Raw genomic sequence first — 23,846 nt, 5'->3', positions numbered from 1 at the left:
GCTGGATATATTAGACAAAATGTAAAGTGACATTCATGATTTTCTTAGTATTTTTACGAATATTAAAAGTAAAATGTAATTATAAAAAGAAAACTCAAATTTATTAATTAGATTTTTATTTTGTGTAATTCTTGAACGGTGAGTTTCTAGAAGTGTAAAAATCTGCATCCATCAATAGAGATTGGTTGTTCAATTTGTAATTTTTGTAATGTTACAGTAAAAAATTAAGAATTAATATCTAGATCTAGATATTTTTCGGTTGTAAACGCTTTTTGTTTAAAGTATACCCAGGTGAATAAAAAGTATCGAACCAAACGTTTTTTGCTTAAACTATTTATTTTTTGAAAAAACTAGTTGATGAATGATAAAGTACTATAAAAATGTGGTTTTGTCAACGATAAAATTTTTCTAAATTTCTTTTATTTTTGAGTTCTATAAAAAAAAATTAATTCATTTAAATGGCATCCCACTATAAAACCATTTTTCTCATGAAGGGTTTGATTTAAGGATTACAACTTTTACTTTATATTTAATTTTTTCAAAAAAAAATTCATACTTAAATTACATACATAAAACTCAAAAACAAAACAATTTTGTTGTATATTACTTTAATTTATAGTAATTGTTTTTTTTTTGGAGGCAAATGATTAAAAAAACCGCTTGGTTCCATACTTTATATTCACCCTGTATATTTTTTGGAAAAATTAATTGATGAATGATAAAGTACTATTTTCAAATTTCTCAAAATTATTGAAAGTTTTGAGATTTTTTATGACAGCTATGATCTAAGGATTACAACTATCTACCTTATATCTAATTTTTATCAAAAATGTTTACATAAGTTGCCAAAAAATCACATATGTAACTCAAAAAAAAAAACAAAATTACATTCTCAAAGAATTATCAGATTTTTTTTATAATAATTTTTATTAATTTGTATTCTGGAAGCAAATAATTAAAGAAAAAAAGTTGGTTAACCCTGTATGTATAAACTTTTAGTTTATACTCCAGTTGAGTGTCCCTCTCTCCTAGTCAAAATTTTCGGATACGCCACTGATTCCTAAAATAGCTAAAAGTTGTGTTTTCTTTGTTTGTCCTAAAAATCGTCGTTGTGTCAGGTGTGACAAAGCGAATTTAATTTCTTAATACCCTCGAGAAAAACCAACACATGCGATGTCATGTCGAAAATAAAACCGCCTCGACATTTTTCACTTCGAAATTGGAATTGGAACAGTGACGTTACTAAATGTCAATATAGGGGCATTAATCAAGTTAAGACTAGAACTCCTACGCAACTTTGTATATTTCATTGCTTGTTTTGATTCAAAACGTCGAGCAAAGTTTATTAACGGATTCGATCAGAATTTTGTTCAGCTACTATAACTCATAGCATCCACAGATTGGATTCGAGAGTTATTATATTAACGCGACTTTGTAACTTATTTAGGCAGAATTGGAACTGAAAGTGGCTTAAACAACACGCCAATTTATGGCGGCAATATTTAAAAACGTCGATTCGATATAAACCATTATTATACCTAAAGTGACAATCTGGCGATAAAGGCACAATTAAAATGTCGACAAAAATGGCTACGAAAATAGATAGGCTGCCATTTTAAAAAATTTATAGCCGGCAAAGGTGTAAATAAATGCGACCAAAGCCAACACTGATTAATAGTAAAACAGTTTAAATTTTCCATTCACACCAAATTGCCTCTTTTGATAAATGCGATAATAATAGTGTTAATAACAATAGATAATTTATTCTGTCACGCTAGATATTGTAATGCTTATCGATTCATTTTCTCAACGAAATTTCATTTGAATTGGAAATAACATCACAAGCTTTTATATACAGTCTTGACTGATTAAGTTATTGTTACTGTCACGAGGTGGCGTCCATCGCTCCGCTACCAACCTAAACTTTAAAGATAATGGCGGTATTTTCGAAATTATAGACTTACAGAGTGTCCCAGCGAGTTGAAAAAACTCTTTAAATGGTAAAAACAATACATATTGGCCATTATTTTCAACTATACAACGTGTCTCAAAAATAAGTTACAATACAAACTTGTGTTTTTTTTAAATGAGATGTAGATTTTCATGACAATGTTTTTAAGCTAAACTTTTATTGGTCGATTTTGCTTAGTTTTAAAAATAAGACTTTTTTTGACAAAAATATGCACTTTTTAAAAATCTATTACACAAAAACTAAGAGATTTAGAAATATATTTTTTACTACAAGCTATAAGGTTGTAACATTTTTTTTTGCAAAGATAAAAAAATTAAGGCGTTTGTTAAAAGTTCAATAACTTAAAAAAATTAAATAGAACACCCTATTTATTGTTTTTGCATTTAAAAGATTATTAAATTGTTTATAGTTAATAACTGAAAAGATATTTAATGTTAAACATTAAAAAAAATAATTACCATTGTTTTAGTAGCCAAAAAGCGCACAGTTGCACAAGATATGGAAGAAATATCACTTAATAATTACATTTGTGTTAAATTGAATCCGATGTTATATAACTTTTAACAAACTTCCTAATTTATTAATCTTTACAAATGCAAAACACTAAAAAATTGCTACGGCATTAAATTCTGTACTTTCTTTTTTGTAGAAGTATGAAAAAATTTGTTCTAGCTGTCTTAGTTTTCGTGTAATAAATTTTTTAAAAGTGCATGTTTTCGTCAAAAAAACGCCTTATTTCTAAAACTAAGCGAAATCGACTAATAAAAATTTTGCGTAAAAATATTGTTTTAAAAACCTACATCTAAAAATGCCAAAAAACATACGGTGTTTCGTTTAAAAAATCACAAGTTTGTATTGTAACTTATTTTTGAGACACGCTGTATAGTTGAAAATAATTTTAAGTGATGGACTAGATTAGTATCTATCAATGTTCTATATATTTTTAATTTTACGCTTTTAAAGGTCACTAATGGACTTTTTCAACTCGCTGGGACACCCTGTATTCTGGCTTTTAATATTAAAATAAACCTTAGGCTTGATATGTAAAAATAAAAAAAAATTACTAGTGTTTCCTGTATTAATATGTCATTTTATGCTCTTGTAAGATCCAGGCTTGAATATTATTGTGTTATTTGTGGTCCTTATTATGAAATTTATATTAACATGTTAGAAAATGTTTAAAGAAAATTCGCTAAATATTTATATTTCAAAATTTTTGTGACCAGAGAGATCTTTTCCATAATGTGAATGAAGAAAAAATGTATTTTGTGTTGTTTTTCTTTCAAAAACTTTTGTGTTCTGAACTGAACAAAAATCTTTTTACAATTTATTATTCTTCAGTAAATACTTTCCATCACTTTAATTCACCTCTTTTTAAATGTTTTATATTATACAGTCTGCGCCAAAACTCGCGCCCCAGAGAAAAATGCCATATAAAGTAAGATAACAGAAACATGGAAAAAATGTTAAAAAATTTTTATCTATTTTATTTCTGTTGGAAAAATAATTTTTCAAGTTTTTTTGCAATAGGCTATTAAAAGAGGAAAAAAGAAAGCTGTATCCTAAATTGTAACTCTGTCCAATGTTATTTGTGGCTTTTATTGGCAAAATTTTTGTCCCTTTATTATATAATTGTAAAAAAACATATACAAGATCATCAGTATCATTAAATAGATATAAAAAAATGTCAAATGTCAAAAAATAAATGTCAAAATTTTTTGACAGATGGAATTTTTAAAACATTTTTTTCATGTTCCTGGTATCTTACCTTACTTGAAAATTTTCTCTGGGGCGCGAGTTCTGGCGCACCCTGTATAACAGTATTAAAGACTTAGATCTGGACATCTTTTTTCATAAATTTCACTATAAATGAGTAAAGGTCAAGCTTCTTATTTACCTTTCCTTATAATTTTTTGTATTTGCTGTTGTAATTATTTTTTTTACTTGCTTATTTCTTTTGTTTTCTATAGACTTTATAGTCTGTTGGAAATAAATTATTATTATTATTTAAAAAAATCTTTTGGAAAAATTATTGGGGACTCGCGGCTTTGCGGCTCGCCGCCGTACACACCTGACTATCTGACTCGTAAATGTTTGTCAAAATTACAAAATTACCCCAGTGGCTGTCATTACCCTGACTTTCCCTACTTCCCCTTAACAAAATCGATCTCCATTGCGTTTTTACTAGTTAATTAACGAGTTTGAGTGAGACACCATCTAATTTTGTTATAATTAAATAAATACATAATCAAAGGAAGATCGCTGTTTGCAAATTGTTGAAAGCAACTTTGAAGATTTTTGTACATTATGTACTTTTAACAATTAAACGTGACTTTGATGTTGCGTCGAGTTTCGTGTTACGTACATTAAATTTGCAATTTGATTAATTTGGGTTTGGAGGTAATTTGGTTTTTAACGATTTTATCTTGTGAGAAAAAAATAAAACACTGATGGACTCGCGTATAATACTTTACTGGTTATTTGATTAACTTAATATAGAGGTGAGCTTTATTACTGAATTTAACAACGGCCATTGCAAGCTTTTATCACGTGCATATATTTTTATTGTTATTAAAGTACAATCTGGTAATGGACTAGTTTTTGGCCGAAATTCCTTCGAAAAAATTTATTTTTTTCAAGTGTCAACTGTGTTTGTTATTAATTTTTGTAATTATGAAAAATAAACGCGAAACACCTGTTGTCGCTCGTTTTTTTTTTAATCTTGCCCTCGCCCACTCTGTTTGAAATATTGAAATATTTAAATTTATGTCGTATCTGATGTCCTTGAGGGTTTAATATATCCGTTGCGAATTTAAATTTTAAAAACAATTATAATTTCCCGCTTTCCTAATTAATTATTCCTGATTTTTCTTCAGCCAGTTGATATTTAACTTTTTCAGTTTCATTGATTTAGGAGCTGAGGGTTAAGTGCTATCGATTCGTCCGTTCGCCGGCTGAAATTAGCCAAATTTATTTTTAAATTCGAATTGAAAGAAAATTTCACGAGAGCAGAGTTCATTTATTAAAATAAAACCTTGGAGCAAGTCCTGAAAGCGCGCATACGAGCCTAAATAAATTGGAAATTCGGCTTTGAAGTTTCATGGAAGTAATTACAAGTCGGGACAAAACACACTTTAAATTAATTACTCGTCGCACACACTCTGTTCATGTTTTCACAAATAAAATTTTTCAAATTGCACGAATTCTCCCTCGAAAATCCTTTTTGTATAATGATATCACCGAGGCTCAAGACGGATATTCCCGACACTTTGATGCATATTCCGGGGTTTTCCGGGCGATGGCGCATGCATAAAAACCTAGAAATATTGAGACCTTGTCTCGATGATCTCCATTTACGACGAAAGTCGCTAAACTTTACCAAAGTCGGTTGTGGTATCAAGATTTTCATTTTTTTTACTGAAAGAGGGCTAATTTTAGTACAAGGGCAAGTGATGCCACCCTCGTGCATAATCCCAGATTTATTAATTTAATAGACAAGGCAAAGAGCTTCATGACGGATTTATAAAACGTGGAGGTTGCGACGATAAAGTAAATAACAAAGTGGAAGTGGGGGAAAATATTAACTAGGTTAGCTGGAAGATATTATACCCAAAAAACGCAAAAAAAACAAAAAAAAATTACTTTTAAAAAAACGAAGTCATGCACCTAATGACAGACAATTACTACTAATTACTATCAAATGGAATACCTAAAAAACGTTTCTTGTAAGTAATTTCAGTGATTTATAAGATATTGTATCTAAAAACAAAAAAACAATACCAAATTTTACTTCAAAAAGAAAAAAGTAAAAAATAAAATAAAAAGTCAATGCATCAAGAGCAGTCAAGTTTTACATTGAATAAAATCCGTGAAAAGCATTTTTTTGTATGTAATTTTAGTGATCTAAAAGCTATTGTACCCAAAAACACAAAAAACAATAACAAATTTTAGTTTTAAAAAAACGAAGTCAATGCACCTAATGACATGCAACTACTTATACTCGTATACCAAATGGAAAACGTAAAAAACGTTTCCTTGTAGGTAATTTTAGCAATTTATAAGATATTGTACCCAAAAAAACAAAAAAAGAAACAAAAAAATCATCAAAAAAAAACCGACCCAATACACTTAATGAACAGTTATACATCGAATGGAATTCATAAAAATATTTTTTTGTGGTTTATGTCGAAATTTGTAAGATATTGTACCTCAAAAAAAACCAAGTCAATGCACCTAATAACAGATAACCACTAATACATTAAATAGAATCCGTGAAAAACGTTTCCTTGTGGGTAAAAACACAAAAAACAATAACAAATTTTACTTTAAAAAAATAGGAGTCAATGCATTTATGGGCAGTCAACTAGTTATACATCAAATGAAATGCGTGAAAAACGTATTTCGTGGCTAATTTCAGTGATCAACTAATGGGTAACTCGAAAGAAATCCATAAAAACGTTTTCTTGTGGGTCATTTCAATAATTTTTAAGATATTGTACCTCAAAAACACAAAAAATAATAAATTTTACTTTTAAAAAAACGAAGTCAATGCATCTAATAACAGGAAACCACTTATATATCAAATGGAATGCGCAAAAACATTTCTTTTTGAGTAATTTTAGTCATTGATAAGATATTGGACCCAAAAACACAAAAAACAATAACAAATTTTACTTAAAAAAAATAGGAGTCAATGCATTTAAGAGCAGTCAACTAGTTATACATCAAATGAAATTCGTGAAAAACATATTTCGTGGCTAATTTCAGCGATTTATCAACTAATGTACCCAAAAAAACAAAAAAAAAGACAAAAAAATATTATCCAAAAAAACGAACCAATACACTTAATAACCAGTTACACATCGAAAGATTTTCTTGTGGGTCATTTTAATAATTTATAAGATATTGAACCCCAAAAACACGAAAAACAATAACAAATTTTACTTTTAAAAAATAGAAGTCAATGCACCTAATGACAGGCAACCACTTATATATCAACTGAATTATGTGAAAAACGTTTCCTTATGGGTAATTTTAGTGATTTAAAAGATATTGTACCCAAAAACACAAAAAATAAAACCAAATTTTACTTTTAAAAAAATAGGAGTCAATGCGTTTAAGGACAGTCAACTAGTTATACATCAAATGAGATCCGTAAAAAACGTGTTTTGTGGGTAATTTCAGTAATTTATTAACTATTGTAACAAAAAAAACATAAAAAAGACAAAAAAAATCATCATACAAAACAAGCCAATGAACTTAATAACCAGTTATACCTCGAAATAAATCCACAAAAACGTTTTCTTGTAGGTCATTTCAATAATTTATAAGATAAAAACACAAAAAATTATAACAAATTCAAAAAAAAAAAACGAAGTCAATATATAATAACAGGCAACCATTTATATATCAAATGGAATACGCAAATAAATATTTCCTTGTGAGTAATTTTAGTGATTTAAAAGATATTGTACCCAAAAACACAAAAAATAAAACCAAATTTTACTTTCAAAAAAATAGGAGTCAATGCATTTAAGAGCAGTCAACTAGTTATATATCAAATAAGATCCGTAAAAAACGTGTTTTGTGGGTAATTTTAGTGATTTATCAACTATTGTAACAAAAAAACATAAAAAAGACAAAAAAACTACCAAAAAAGACAAACCAATGAACTTAATAACCAGTTATACATCGAAAGAAATCCATAAAAAACGTTTTCTTGTGTTTTCTTCAATAATTTATAAGATATTGTATCCTAAAAACACAAAAAATAATAACAAATTTTACTTTTAAAAATACGAAGTCAATGCCCCTAAAAACAGGCAACCAATTATATATCAAACAGAATACGCAAAAATCATTTCCTTGTGAGTAATTTTTTGTGATTTATAAGATATTGTACCAATAAACACAAAAAACAATATCAAATTTTACTTTTAAAAAAATAGGAGTCAATGCGTTTAAGGGCAGTCAACTAGTTATACATCAAATGAGATAAGTAAAAAACGTGTTTTGTGGGTAATTTCAGTAATTTATTAACAACAACAAAAACAACAGTAACAAAAAAAACAAAAAAGACAAAAAAAAACATCATACAAAACAAGCCAATTCACTTAATAACCAGTTATACCTCGAAAGAAATCCATAAAAACGTTTTCCTGTGTTTATTTCAATACGTTATAAGATATTGTATCCTAAAAACACAAAAAACATACCAAATTTTACTTTTAAAAAAACAAAGTCAATGCACCTAATGACAAGCACCCCTTATATCAAGCAGAATACAGACGAGAACCTTGTCCTTGTGGGTAATTGCAGTGATTTATTATTTATTGTTCTTTTAGACATTCATAAGCTCGTAATATTTCTGAATTAGAAGGAAGATTAAAGTTATCCTATTATAGCAGACTCTGGCCATGTGTTATGTTAATCCCCGTCCAAGTTTTTCTCAAATTCAATTAAACGCTCGCAATTTGTCGCTCATTGTCGAGATGAGATTTTTCTCCGGAACCCCGGAATTCCGGAGATGCAGCTCGTAATTAATATTTCGTTTGAAAAGAGCGACCTTGAACTTTCGCCCGTTGTGACGTTTCGGGTTAATGAGGCCGCAAGGGAGTCCAACTTCAATCTTTTCAGAGACCATTAAGTTACTTAAAGACTAGTTTCGAGCACTGTTGGGCACATTTGTGAATTTATTTGCAAAAAATGCGTTATTTAGCTCAATGTGGTCGGGGTTTAGGGGAGATAAAATATTACGAAGAATTGTTATGGTTTAATTTTTTAATGCAAAGTGTCGTAAAGTTGAGTATGACAAACGTTGGAGAGACACATACGACTTTTTGAATTGATGCAGCCGGTGAAATGGGCACTTTGTTTAATAAAAAGATAAATCAGGAGCGGTTCATTTCTTTTAATGTCGGGGCATTTGCCGGATAAAATGCAAGCTGAAATTAAAATAAGAATTATGGGAACGGCGTCAGGATTTAGAGGCTTAAATTTGATGACAAAATTTGTAAAAATACTGCTAAAAAATTTATGAATTTCTTTAATCATTTTTCTGTCAAATAAGTGAGATTTTTTTTAATAAAATTGTTATTTCGATTTAAGAAGAAACTAGCTGCGGAAAACAGCACGTAATTTTAATTTTTTGTTTCAATAAAAAAATGGTTTGAGAAATTATTTTAATTAAAAAAATACGTACAAAACATTAAAAAAAAATAAATCTAAATAAATGTTTTTCGTTTGTTTTTAAGATTTCGAAGCGGTTTTTTTTTTGGGAAACACTTTTTTAAAGACATTTAGTTTAGTTTTTTAACCAGAAACTGAGAAAATTTAAAAAATAAAACTAAAAATGTTGATCATAAGATGCGTTATTTAATTTAATTACCTCAAAAATTTGTTATTTTTTGTTTTGTTTTTTAACAAACAAAAGCCCAAATGTGTAGATTTTTGTCAAAACAAAGTAGAAAATTGCAAAAGTTATATTCAACATTACAAAATTTTGCTTATTCTAAAAAGTTTAGAGCATTTTTTACTCAAAAACTAATTAAATTTGATGAAAGTTTAAAATTAGGCCTGGAAATATGTTTTTTTTTGTTTGTTTTTATAAATACAGAAAAAATTCCTAAATTTGAGAGATTTTTATCAAATTTTGATTTCAAAATGTGGTTTTTATGGATTCAAATCTTTTTTAGAGACGTACAAAACAATTTTTTTTTATATTTGAGAATTTCTTTAATTTTGTTTTATTTTGTTGCAAGTTTGTTAAACTGTTATTTCTGAACACTTTTTTGTTCTCCCCAGCTATTTTTTGCAACTGGAAGTTTTGAAAAGTCTAGAACTCTAAATTAATTAAATTTTTTGATTTTTTTTAGTTTTGTAAATTTTCTAAATTGATATTTTTTAACTCTTTAATAATCTCCCCAACTGTCTTTTAAATTAATTAATTTAATTATTTAGCAATTTAATTAACTACCAGATATTGTATTAAAAAACACAAAAAATAATACCAAATTTAAAGAAAAAAAACAAGGCAATGCTCTAATAAAAGGTAACCATCAAATAGAATCCAGGACCCACGCCCTTACAAAATATTTTTTTAATGTTTGTTTTAATTTCCCTTGAAAGTTTGAAGGTTTTTTTTTAAGACGATATTTCTAAGCACCACTATAACCTTCACAACTATCCCTTGCAGTATGATATTTTGACAAATTCCTTGTATTTTTTTTTAATTTGGTTATTTTTGCAAATCTGGATTCTTTTGGTTACTATCTTAGTTTTTTGTACCCTGACTGACATTATGTTTATTTAAAAAAACCGTTCGAAGCGTTTACAAATTACCACTTTTTTCTTCATCTTGGATTTCTTCAGTGGCCATTTTTTCAAATAAAGCTTTTTCTACTTTTTTTCATCTTTATATTCCTGTTTTTTCATTATTATTATCTTCTTTTTTTCTCCTACGCTTTTTCAACATCATGCTCTTCATCTTCGTTAACTTCTTTATTGGCATCTTTTAGTTCCCTTTTAAATTCTTCTTTGTGAATTCAGAATTTCCAGCAATTTTTAACAAAAAAACTAATTAAATTTGAAATACTTGGCCAAAACAAAGCAAAAATTTTAAAATTAAACCTGGAATATGTTTTTGTTTATTTTTATGAATTCTTTTTCAAAACAAAGAAGAAAATGCAAAATTTTATTCATAAAATGCGTTGTTTTTTAATAATCCAAAACGTTGATTGTCGAGAAACTCAAGAATTTGAGAAAGTTTTTTAAAACAAAGTAGAAAATTGCAAAATAAGCTTAAAAAAACGTTATTTTCTATAACTTTAGAAGTGAAAAATTCACCGAATAATTTTGCCGAAACAAGGAAGAAAAAAGCAAAAATAAATCTGAAAATTACTGTTTTTTGTTTGTTTTCAGAAATTCAAAGCGGTTTTTTTCTAGAAACACACAGTTTACGAAACTTTATCAAAATAAACTATTAAACTAAAAATTTTGGTCACAAAATGCTTTTTTTATAAATCTATACGAAAAACTACTAACTAAATTTGAAAAATATAGTTCAAAATTGCAAATTGTTATTCTCAATTTTGTTTTCAAACAAAAAACGCTCAAAATTATAGAGCTTTTGCCAAAACAAAGTACAAAATTGCCAAAAGTTATATATATTTACTATTTTGAAAAGTTTGGAGCACTGTTTTTTCAAAAACTAATTAAATTTGATACACTTTGCTAAAACAAAGCAGGAATTTCAAAAAGAGGCCTAGAAATAATTTTTTTGTTTGTTTTTATAAATCCAGAGCATCTTTTTCTTACAAAAACACTAAATTTGAGAAACTTTAATTCCAAAATTCAGTTTTTATAAATTTAGAAGTGTTTTTTACCTTTGTAAGATATCCAAAATGTTTTAGAGAATTTGTCAGAAAATTGCAAAAACTAAATCAAAAATGCGTAATTTTCTATAAGTTTAAAAGGTTTTTCAACAAAAAATCACTAAATTCGAGCCAGAAAAATAATAAAATATTTTTTAAAAGCATTATTTCTGCTAACCTTGATGTATTTAGAACGTTTCTTTTTCTTCTTCTTTTTCTTGTTAAGAGCTTTTTTCAACATCTTGTTCTTCATATTCGTCAACTTCTTTATTAGCGTCTTTTAGTTCGCTTTCAAATTCCTCTTTGCCTTCTTTAATTTGGTGTGATTCTTTAAAACCTTGTCCTTCTTTTTCAACTTCCTTTTTCACATGAGTTACTTTTTTTTTCTACTACCTACACGCATTTTTTCAAAAAAAATTTGAAATTTTGTATTAGCAATGTTAGATTTGAAACAATATTTAAGGTTTTATACAATTAAAAAAACAGTTATTTTTTTTGACAAGTACCTAAAATAAAGTTTTTGCAGACGAATCATTGCTCGGCTTTGCCTCGTCTGGAAAATTAAATGGGTTATTATGTATTATTAATTTCTCGAAAATAGAAGTTGCAAAAAAAGTACCAAACTCAAATTACAGACTTTAATAAAGTAAAATATCTATTTTTGGGAGTGTGTACAAAAAATGACTGTTTTATTAAGAAAATCCAGAAGAGTGTAATTATTTTGCCTTGTCCAGTACAAGCTCTGTATCGCCCTTCATCTTGCTTGTTTATGACCAAACCGGCGCCCTTATCAATACAATTTTCCCACTCAAATATGACTATATCTCGACGTTATTAGGAAATGTCAACACATATTTGTCACCATCGAGCGATATCCAATCAGTGCTATCCAACAGACTCATCGCATCCTCATCAAATAAAGGTTTTTCTACTCCCACGAAATAAAAACAAATATCACAGTTGGAAAGTTTAACATTCTTGTGTTTATCGGTCGACGTTAAATTGCCAAAGTTAAGCAAAAAGGGGACCGTCTTAATGAAATTGCACAGCGATTAGAATCAAGGTATAGTGAATAGGGGTCGCTGTAATAAAGACGGCGTGTCTGTTGGCATATTGCACTCTCGTCGTAAATCATTTTATATAAAATACCGAAATAATAATAAAGCGACTTGTTTTACGATGATTTTTATCGCCAGTTTATGGCGTGGCACGTTTAAAGAAAATTTGCTTTTAAACATATTGCTTTTTTTCATCTTCTACCGGTTTTATTGGGTTTTCAACTTACCTGATATTCAAATAAAAATTCCTACCAAATTTAGCCATTAGAAAATACAACAAATTTCAAGAATTTTTTATTTTGTTAAGCTCTGATTGCCCAAAAAGTTGCTAAGACATTTAGAAAATTTCTTAGAAATTTAAAATATTGCTCTGTGAAGGGTTTTTACTAAAATTTAATTTTTTTAGCACAAATATTTAAAACAAAATAATCTCATATAAAATATAGACAATTTCTGATGCTAATTGAAGAAATAATAAGGAATAATAATAAGAAGATACTAAGCTTTTTTTGAATATTTTGAAGTTTTCTAGGAGAACTAAAGATATTGCTTTGTGAAGGGTTTTTGTTGAAATCTAAATTTTCTTGAATAATAAATACATGCTAGTGAGGTCGAACATGCCTGTGAAGAAAACCGAGCTTATGTAAGAAATAATTGTAGAAATTATAATTTTTCCCTACAACTTTGGATTTTGCTGAAAATAGTGAAAACCCAGTCAATCGGGGCTATAGTTTACACACTCAAAAATAGAAGATTTCTAGGTCGAATTTTGCAATACTTTAAATTGTTTTGACAAGATAATTATCTAAAATTGTGTGTTTCTTGAAGAAAACGTTCTAAATACATTAAAATAAACAAAAATAATGCATTTCAGAAATAAGTTTTTAATTTTCTGTCTCGAATTTTGTAAGTTTTTGTTAAAAAACCTTTTAAACTTATAGAAAAGAACGCATTTTTGGTTTAGTTTTTGTAATTTTCTGACAAATTTTCTAAAACATTTGAAATGTCTTTGTAAAAAAACACTTCTGATTTTTCGGAATTAAAATTTGAAAAAAGTCTGTGGATTTATAAAAACAAACAAAAAACTTTAAAATTTCTGCTTTGTTTTGGCAAAGTGTTTCAAATTTAATTAGTTTTTGAGAAAACAGTGTTCCAAACTTTTCAAAATAACAAAATTTTGTCATTTTAGGCAATTTTCTACTTATACTATAATTTTGAGCGTTTTTTGTTGAAAAACAAAACTGAAAATAAATAACATTTTGAAATTTTGAAAACAATTTTCAAATTTAGTTGGTAGTGTCTCGTATAGATTTATTTAAAAAAAAAACATTTTGTGACCAAAACTTTTAGTTTATTAATTTATTTTGAGAAAATTTCTCAAATTTTGTATTTCTCGAAGAAAACCGCTTTGAATTTTTGAAAACAAAAAAAAACATTAATTTTCAGATTTAATTTCGCTTTTTTCTTCCTTTTTTTCAGCAAAATTATTCGGTTTTGTAAATTTTTCACTCTTGAAGTTATAGAAAATAATTTTTTTTCAAGCTAATTTTGCAATTTTCTACTTTGTTTTAAGAAACTTTCTCAAATTCTTGAGTTTCTCGGCAATAAACGCTTTGGATTTAATAATAAAACAACGCATTTTATGATCAAAATTTTCCATTTTCTTCTTTGTTTTGAAAAAGAGTTCATAAAAACAAACAAAGCTTATTGCTTTGTTTGGAGGTTTTTTTAAACCGATATTTCTAAACACCACTATAATCTCCACAAATAACAACAAAGCTCTTATTTTCGAAAAAGTAGAAAAAACATTTTGAAATCTTCTTAAGCACAAAAAGACATCTTTGGAAGAAAACAAACCACAATTAGGAAAAGAGTAATTACAAATAAGCTTGTCAATAGTTTAAGAAATCCAGTGTGCAATTTCCTTTCCTTCCATTTAACGTAATTCCTTATCCTCATTCTCCCGTTTTTTCCCTCATCTCGCATCCGCATCATTTTTTTTCAAATTTAATTAGTTTCTTGCTGAAAATTGCTGAAAATTTTGAATCCACAAAAAGGAATTTAAAACCGAACTAAAGGACACTAATAAAGAAGTTGACGAAGATGAAAAACAAGATGTTGAAAAAGCCTAGAAGAATAAAAAGAAAAAAGATAACGATAATGAAAAAAACAGGTAAAGATGAAAAAAAGTGAAAAAAGCTTTGTTTAAAAAAATGGCCAGTGAAGACATCAAAGACGAGAAGTAGTAATCTGTAAACGCTTCGAACGGTTTTTTTCATAAAAATAATGTTAGTCAGAGTGCAAAAAACTAAGATAGTAAAAATTACAAAAAAAACAAGAAATTTGTCAAAATGTGTTGCAAGGGATATTTGTGGAGATTATAGTGGTGTTTAGAAATATCGGTTTAAAAAAACCTCCAAACTTTCAAGGAAAATTAAAAAAAATATATAAAAAGAAACATTGTTTATCTACGAGTGAAAATGTTAAGTTTACGAGTGACGAAATCACGAAATTTTCTTGAAATGTCATACTGCTTTGTAAAGGGTTATTACTGAAATCTAAATTTTCTTAAGCACAAATCTTTAAAACAAAAAAATTCCAGGTTTTTATTTTTAAAAAACTATGTAAAACATTTTGCTTGAAGAAATGGAGATATTGCTCTGGGAAGAGTTTTTACTAAAATCTAAATCTTCTTAAACACAAATCTTTAAAACAAAAAGATAATCTTACATAAAATACACAACTTTTGATGCTTATTGGAGAAATAATAAATCTTTCAACAAGAAAGCTCTTATTTTCGAAAAAGTAGAAAAACATTTTGAAATTTTCTTAAGCACAAAAAGACAATCTTTGGAAGAAAATTACGAAAAGAGTAATTACAAATAAGCTTGTCAATAGTTTAGGAAATCCAGTGTGCAATTTCCTTTCCTTCCATTTAACGTAATTCCTTATCCTCATTCTCCCGTTTTTTCCCTCATCTCGCATCCGCATCATTTTTCTCCTTCGTCCCGAAATTTATATCGGGCATATTCCCGGACTGTTAAATGCCCCGGATGTATTGTACTCAAGCTAAGTAAAAACAATGCGCTTTTGCAAGATTGATGATCGGAGAATCTCGCCGCCTCCCGACCTTGGAGTTACAATCACTCAAAAGCCATCTTCGAGTGCAAAAAGCTCCACGAATCAATAGAACCGTTCTCGGGAGCTTTTCCAGCTTTATCAACTTTTATGACAAGGCCCCCTCTTATACTCGAAAATAAGTCATGTGTTGGTAGCGGTCCCAAGGGCCCTCTTCGCCCAACACGACACCATGTGAAGAGGACCAACGCTTGCGTGATTACTGATTTTAATTGTAAAGCATATCGTGCACTTAATGGACGCAGCTGAATCTACATGAACGTTTGGATGGAATAACGACGCATAAATGTAACACGGCACATGAAACAATTAGCCGGAATTCGGACATGTTCAATATTTACCCCGGGAAAACGACCCAATGCAGCTATTTTTTTTACTCTTTTTACAATTGTCTTGCCTTCATAAAGCACAATTGCTGATGGAGCGAGCAAATGCTTTAATAGCGACTTCTACACCATTTAATAACACCGACGACGCGACGTGACGCAGCGATAAGTTTTTATACTGCAGGAAGCTCACGATTGGTCTTGCTCATCGCATTTGCTTCAGCAAACATAAAACCACCACCGACACAAACACTGCACTTTGTTGGGGCAGGGATAAGGCATTTGAAGAAAATTTACACGAAAAACATTACAAAAAATCTGCTGGAAACATCACACGACTTTCCTTATCCAACTTATTTGAAAAACATCCGTACGACAATTATTTAGTGTTGGAAATCCGAGTAGCAAACCTAACGTTTGTGATTACACGCGAAATGGATCATAGTTGTCGCGGGTTCGAGTCTAGGGTGCAATTTTTTTAGTTTGGTACCTATTATTATTTTTCTTTTATCATCTTTTACTGTTTAGTAAATTTATTGTCTCTTCAACCGTATAATTTTGCGGCCGCTCTACGGCCAATTTTTGGTCTTTGCGGCCGAACGGTGCTACCGATCTTTACCAATTGTTTCGTGCTGTGTCCCCTTCTTACAAGTAACTTGCATACCAAATTTCAAGTTTCTAGCTCTTATCGTTCTCGAGATATGCTGTTTACGGACAAACGACCCAATGACCCAAACTAACTTTTTTAGTGTCTTGAAGCTATAATTCGTCCAGAAATATAAAAATCTGGTAGGTCAAATTTCAGCCAATTAGAATACTTTCCTCATAGGATAAGGAAATTAAAAAGGAAAATGAAGAGAAAAACTAAAGCTTTGGAAGAGAAAATTGCAAAAGTTATATTTAAAATGACTAAATTTTTTGTATATTTGAAAAATTTTAGAGCAATTATCACTAAAAAACTGATTAAAGTTGAAACAATTGGCCAAAACAAAGCAGAAATTTCAAAATTTGACCTGGAATGTGTTTTTGTTTGTTGTTATGAATTTTTTTTCCGAGAAAATTACAAAATTCAAGAAATTTTGCTAAACCAAAGAAGACAAAAAAAAATTGATCACAAATGCATTATTTTTTATTATGAATCCAATGCGTTTAGTGCTGAGAAAATCCAGAATTTGAGAAAGTTTGTTAAAACAATGTAGAAAATTGAAAAATAAATTCGAAAAAAAATGTTATTTCCTATAATTATTAAAGTTATACGAAATAACGTTATATTCACAAAATCTGAGCATTTTTGCTGAAACAACAGAAAAGAATGTAAAATTAAATATGAAAATAAATGGTTTTTTGTTTGTTTTCAAAAATTCAACTCGGTTTTTTTTGAGAAATTCAAAATTTGATAAATTTTATTAAAATAAAATATAAAACTAAAAAATTTTAATACAAATGCATAATTTTTTTATGAATCTGGACGAGAAATTTTAAAAATATCGTTCAAAATTTGCAAAATTAGTTCAAAAGTTTGTTATATTTTATTTCGTTTTTCAACAAAAAACGCTCAAAATTGTAGAGCTTTTGTCAAAACAAAGTAGAAAATTGCAAAAAGTTATATCTAAAATGACAAAATTTTGTTTATTTGGAAAGGTTTAGTGCATTTTTACTCAATAAACTAATTAAATTTAATACACTTTGCCAAAACAAGGCAGAAATTTTACAAATAAACCTGTAAATATGTTTTTTGTTAATTTTTACAAATTCAGAGCATCTTTTCCCAATAAAATCAAATTTTATTCAAATTTTAATTCCAAAATGCAATCATTAAAACATTAAAAATGTTTTAGAAAATTTGCCAAAACATTGCAAAATTTTACATTTTTAGGTAGAATTTAAAAAAACTTGAAAGTTGTACCTAAAATGACAAAATTTTGTTTATTTTGACAAGTTTATGTCACTTTTTACTTAAACACTACTTAAATTTTATACACATTGCCAAAACAAAACAAAAATTTCAAAATTAAACATGAAAATAGGTTTTTGGTGTGTTTGCATAAATGCAAGGCATCTTTTTCAACGAAAAACACCAAATTCGAGAAACTTTTTTAAAATTTTAATTCCAAAATTAATTAAGCTATTTGGGACTGGCATTCTTGGAAACTAGAAGAATTTATCTTTCAATCTGTTTTGTTTTTAATGTTCTCAATAATTTCATCGATGCTCCTGACATTCTTTGTTTATTTAAATTCTGTGTTCCTCATTATTCTGTACGTAAAATCCCCTTCTTTTATATTGATGCTTCTACATCTAATTTTTCCTTGCGTTCTCCCCTCAATAATGTTCTCTGTTCATGTAATCTTTATTGTAAGAGTATAGATTTTTTTACAATTTGCTCCCGTTCTTCGTTTAATTATTATTATTATAAAAAAATAAAATTTGGGCATTGACCATTTTCCACGTGGCCAAGGAGGCTGATCATGGCAAATGTTACGGAAACCAAAGAAATGGATTTCAAGTAAAGTATGCATTATTTATGCTTACTTTAATGTATTTAAAAGGTTTTCTTTAAGAAATTGACAAAATTTTAGATATCTTGTCAAAATAATGCAATAATTTTTTTGCATTTTTCAGCGAGAAATTTTTTTTTTGGGTGAGTAAACTATAGTCCCAACTGACTTTGTGTTTTTACTATTCGATAGAAAATTTAACGCAGATTTTCACGGTATTTTTACCTTTGAAATATAATCCAAAGTTTTACAAAAAAAATTATAATTTTTACAAAAAAAGTCTCTTACATCGCTTTTCCTCAGAGACATTTTTTTTCAATCAGACAAGAACATTGTTGCTTATGTGTATGAAAAATTTTAGCTTATTCGAACAACAGACACTGTCTCAAATAGCGATGTTAAAACATCAACCCTTAATATCTTTATTCCTGTAAAAAAATAATAACCCCAGCAACTTGTAGGACTTTTTCTACTCTATCGAATGAAATTGGTTCCATCTTTGTATTAGAATTAGGGGTCAAAATATTGATAATAGTTTATAACAATTGCTTGTTCGGACAACAGAAACTGTCTCAAATTTGACTCGCACGATTTCAGACAACAAAGCAAGTTAACAAAATTAACAGAAAAAAAGAAATCAACATAGTATCGGTTTTGAACCACAATTTAGTGATTTTTTGATTGCTAAAAAGAAACCAATCCCTTGAAAAATGTTGGGCTGAGTGTTTTCATGTTCAGCGAGCTCATCCACATCTCTGTTGTTTCCAGAACCAGACACGGAGATCGTGGGCGGTCCTGAGCTGTTCATTGATCGAGGCAGCACCATCAACCTTACCTGCGTGGTCCGGCACAGCCCGGAGCCTCCGGCGTACATCTTCTGGAACCACAACGATGCCGTAAGTATCCCACAACCGGAAAAACTCCCCCCACCCCCATCAACGGCAAACTGACTAATTTCATCCCAACAAACAACAGTATTGTCGCAGTTTTATCGTCCGGAAAATGGACTTCGACGAGTTTTCCCCGACGACGCGTTAATTACGCGACGGATTTCCACTTCATAAAGGCGACGTGTCACATTGCGGAATTACCGCCATATGCATTCGTCGGCGACGGGTTTATCTCGCGGTTCACACCGTCGGAAAACTTTTAAATTGCGAAATGGATATTTTTCATAACAAAGGAAATGATAGTCTGCCATCCGGGGCAAAGCCCAACTAATTCAACACAACTTTTATAACGAGATTAGGGATTTTTCACTGAAAATGCACCCAGACAGCGTTTACCACCAGTGTTACAGGGTGGACAAATATAACTTTATCACATGACAATAATTTCGACATTGCCCCGCCATACGAATTATTCGCATCAATATTCATTAAGTCTTACTGTCTAAATCTTGTATTTTAAAAACTTGACATGATAATTTTCATAAATAATATAGGTTTATCATACATTATTAATATTGCAAAAAGTTGCAACCAATTAAAAAAAAAATAACAAAAAAAATAAAATTGTTCGTGCGTGGTCATACGCACGCCACTGATAAAAGTTACAATAAAAGAATTTCCAGGAAAAAAAGCACTTTCAATAGCTTAGAATGTCTGTAAAATTTTATGAAAATAACTAGAATGGTTTCGGAGAAACTAACAAATTTTAATTTTTATTATAGAACTTTAACAACCTGTAGATCCCTAACAAAGCTTTAGAGGAACATAATTTATTTAAAAAATTTGAGTTTATTCTCGATGTAGAATACGTGGTTGCAATTTTAAGAAAACACCTTGTATATTGAATTTCTGGTCAAAGTCGACTATGATTTAATTAATTAGTTAAACCCGCGTTTCATGCATTTTAGGTAATTTTTAAAGCCCAAAGAGACATTAAACGGTGTAGTTTTGTTTGATTTAAAAATTCCTATTATTTTTCAAAATTATATAAAAAATCAAAATTTCTCAAAAATTGCCAGATTTTGCAATTTTATGTTTAGAAAGCCATGTTTTTTTTGGTCGACACTTAAGCACAGAAAACAAAATGTGCGATTCCTCCGATTTTTCAAAATTAAAAAAAAACGCACAAAATCTATAAAAAACGATTTTAATTTTGGATTTTCTGATTTTTTTTTCAACTTCTTGCAAAGTAGAAAATTAAAATTTTCTTTACATTATACGTAATTGATCTAAACTTCAAAGTCGCAATCCACTTTGATCAGAAATTTAATCGAATGTGTGATATGTTACGTTGTTAATAACTATACCAAATGTGCGAAAACTAACATCAAAAAAGTGATATAAAAACAACTCAACTTTAAAAAAAAATTAAAAAATCAAATTAGACGATACTGTCAATATTTCCAAACTTTACCCACATCTAGTTACCTATGATGACTAAAAATGAGTTTATTTCACTTAATTAAAAACCATTTTAACTCTTTAGAATTCAAAATTACAAAAAATTAAATTACTTCGACCAAAGTAGCCAAAAACTTATTATACAGGGTGTCCAAAAAAGAGCGCACCAACTCAGTAATATGTTGTTGTGACTTCACAATGCAGAATACCAAAAAAAATATTAAAAAATTTTTTGACATACACTACTTATTTTAAGTTCTTTAATTCACATTATTTGTCCAAGTTTTATATTTTACTTTAAGTAATCGTTTTATATTGTTTTTGCATGTACTCTCAGTATCTAACAGTATTTATTGTTGATCAAGTAGGCAACATTGTCACATCCAGTTTTTTTTAATACGTTTTTTATTAATAATTTTACTAGATATACTTAATAGTTTAATTATTTTTATCTCTATACCTGGTGAACAGAAAGTATGGAACCAAACGTTTTTTATTTAAACTACTTATTTTTTGAAAAAACTAATTGATGAATGTAAAGTACTATACAAATGTCTCTCAAAAATCAAAATTTTCGATTTTTTTTGTTTTTGAATTCTGGGAAATTTTTAATTTTTTAATCCACTATACATTTTTTTACAAGAGCTGATCTAAAGATTACAATTATTTACATTTTATGCAGTTTTTATCGATTTTTTTTTATCTAAGTACAACATGTTTCAAAATGATTTTCATAATCACCCATTAACTTGACTGAAAATTTAGTTTTTGTTTCAAAATTCTGAATCCTCTTGCGATTTTCCCGGGAAACTAAACCCAATTTGAACTGAAAAATTAATTATAGTATACTTTGACTGAAATTGAAAATTATTAAAGTTTAGCATTAATTTCTTAATTTTTCTTTATTTTGAAAAAACTGTTCCTGGTATCTTAGCTTACTTAAAATTTTCTTCTAGAGCACGAGTTCTGACACACCCTGTATAAGACAATAAATAAATTAAATAAATTCATCACATGGCAACTACTCCGACATTGCCCCGCCGTAAGAATTATTCGCATCGAAATTCCACTACTTGGTGTCCAACTCTTGTATTTTAAAAACTTGACTAAAATTCAGTTTTTGTTTTAAAATTCTGAATCCTCTTGCGATTTTCCCGGGAAAGTAAACCCAATTTTCCGACACTGAAAAATGAGTTATAGTGAACTTTGACTGAAATTGAAAACTATAATAGTTTAGAGCATTGATTTATTTATTTTCGCAGATAATAAGTTACTCTTCGACGAGGGGCGGCGTCAGCGTGGCCACCGAGCGCGGCGAGACCAGCCGCAGCGTGTTGCTGATCCAGAAGGCGCGCCCCTCCGACTCTGGCAATTACCAGTGCAACCCCTCCAACGCCCGGACCGCCAACGTGACGGTGCACGTCCTCAACGGTAGTACCAACCTTGCAACTGTTAAATTTTTAACCTTTGTTTGGCAGGAGAGCACCCCGAGGCCATGCAACACGGCGGCAATCAGCGGATGGGCCCCTCGTTAGGGGCGCTGGCTTTCATCTCCTACGTTCTGTTGGTCTATTGTTAAGTTTCGAAGAGTTTTAAATTCCGTTTAGTCGTTGCTCTGATGGTGTATAATGTCGACGTGTCTGTTAAATGCTCTCTATCACCGTGTATATTCCATCGACGGCTACGACGCTCCTACGTCACGACGTCTTCATCCATGTAGACTATTATTGTATATACAGTTATGGCAACTCGTAGATCTAAGTCAAAAGTTGTTGGTTTATTTTCTTAAGTTGACAAACTACACGTTTATGTATTATATACTTTTGACCGACACTACTAATTTTAATAAACAATTCAATTTTTATGCACCATTACTTCACCCACAACAAAAAATCATTAAACAACAAAGAACATTCAAATTTTCTCAAAAAATTCATGATATTGATCTATGCACTGCTTTCATTTAGATGAATCATTATTTTTATTCAATCCCCTATGTTAAAATTGAATTTTATCTACTCTTTTCTTCATGTTAAGATGAAATTTTATTGTCTACATAAAAAAAATACATCCATTGTTGTATATCTGCGGTTGTTAGTTGCTAACGATCTTTGACATTAGATTTCATTGTTGAATTTTACTTTGACATATATAAATATTGACCAGATTAACTACAAAATTTGTGAGGATTGAATAAAATTTTATATTGTACACAACTATAAAATTTTCATTATCTTTTCGAGCATATTAGTGTCTCAACTGTCGCCTCAACGCTAAATTACTCTCCCAAGATAAAATTCAATTTTATCGTTTTCTATAACAAATAACTATTTATTAAAATCAAACTCCTCTGAAAAAGAAAGAAAGAAATTAATGAAAACATTTCATTAAAAAAATGAGAAAAAACAACAATAATAAATAGAAGAAATAACAAACAGGCTTTATTGTTCTTGAAAATATTTTTTTAATATTTTCTATTAAAAATTTTACAAAACAGAAAAATAAACCATTTATTTTGATGCACCGTACAATTAGTGCTTTTCTATGATGTAAATTAAAAAACACAAAACTATCATTTTTATTCATTCCTTATTTTTCTGTTTAATATACTGGTAATAATGTAATAAATGTTTTATTAATCAATTTTTAAATTTTATCAAAACAAAACAATTAAAAAACAGTAATTTGAAATGATAAGTCTTAAAAACATGACAATGCTAAGCATTTGTTTGCAAAATGTGCAACTCCAAGACTATTTAAAGTTTTAATTCTGGAAAAAATGAGAATACTACAGTGTCACCGTGTGATTTCTTCTTTTCGGTGAAATGTTATTGAAAAGTAAATGTTCTAAAAAAGATATTTTCAAAGAAGATGATGTTATAATTTTTTTTTCAACATTTCAACATCGTATTATATACTTATCGTGGCATTTTGTCAATTTTGACATTATTTAAACAAATTTCTTTATAACAATTTCCGAGACAATTTCTAAATTTTTATTAACTTTAGATTTCTATTTAGATCTGATTAGTGTTAGAAAAACATTTGAAAACAACGCAAGTTTTATAGTTTAAAACTCTTGTCTTAATAGCCATTATTGTAAATTGTTTTATAAAGAAATTTACATTTTTT

The 23,846-nt window shown here is 28.8% G+C and overlaps 1 protein-coding gene across 2 annotated transcripts in view; it reads left to right on the top strand.

Moving 5' to 3' along the window:
- Window positions 1-22,576, top strand: part of LOC123014185 (lachesin-like) — a 194,127-nt gene extending 171,551 nt beyond the window's left edge. For both annotated transcript variants that reach the window (XM_044413153.1, XM_044413145.1), the window contains exons 4-6: window positions 19,132-19,259; window positions 21,977-22,145; window positions 22,193-22,576. In XM_044413153.1, the coding sequence (XP_044269088.1) occupies window positions 19,132-19,259; window positions 21,977-22,145; window positions 22,193-22,293 (398 nt within the window). In that variant the 3' untranslated portion in view covers window positions 22,294-22,576. The remainder of the gene's footprint in view (window positions 1-19,131; window positions 19,260-21,976; window positions 22,146-22,192) is intronic.
- The last annotated feature ends 1,270 nt before the right edge of the window (window positions 22,577-23,846 follow it).

This window comes from Tribolium madens, unplaced genomic scaffold (assembly GCF_015345945.1).
Source record: "Tribolium madens isolate multiple individuals breed KSU strain unplaced genomic scaffold, Tmad_KSU_1.1 Scaffold_19;HRSCAF=116;Tcas5.2_LG9, whole genome shotgun sequence".
NCBI classification, from domain to species: Eukaryota; Metazoa; Arthropoda; class Insecta; order Coleoptera; family Tenebrionidae; genus Tribolium; species Tribolium madens.
The sequence above is the reverse complement of the archived record's forward strand: the minus strand, read 5'-3'. Positions and strand labels throughout refer to the sequence as shown.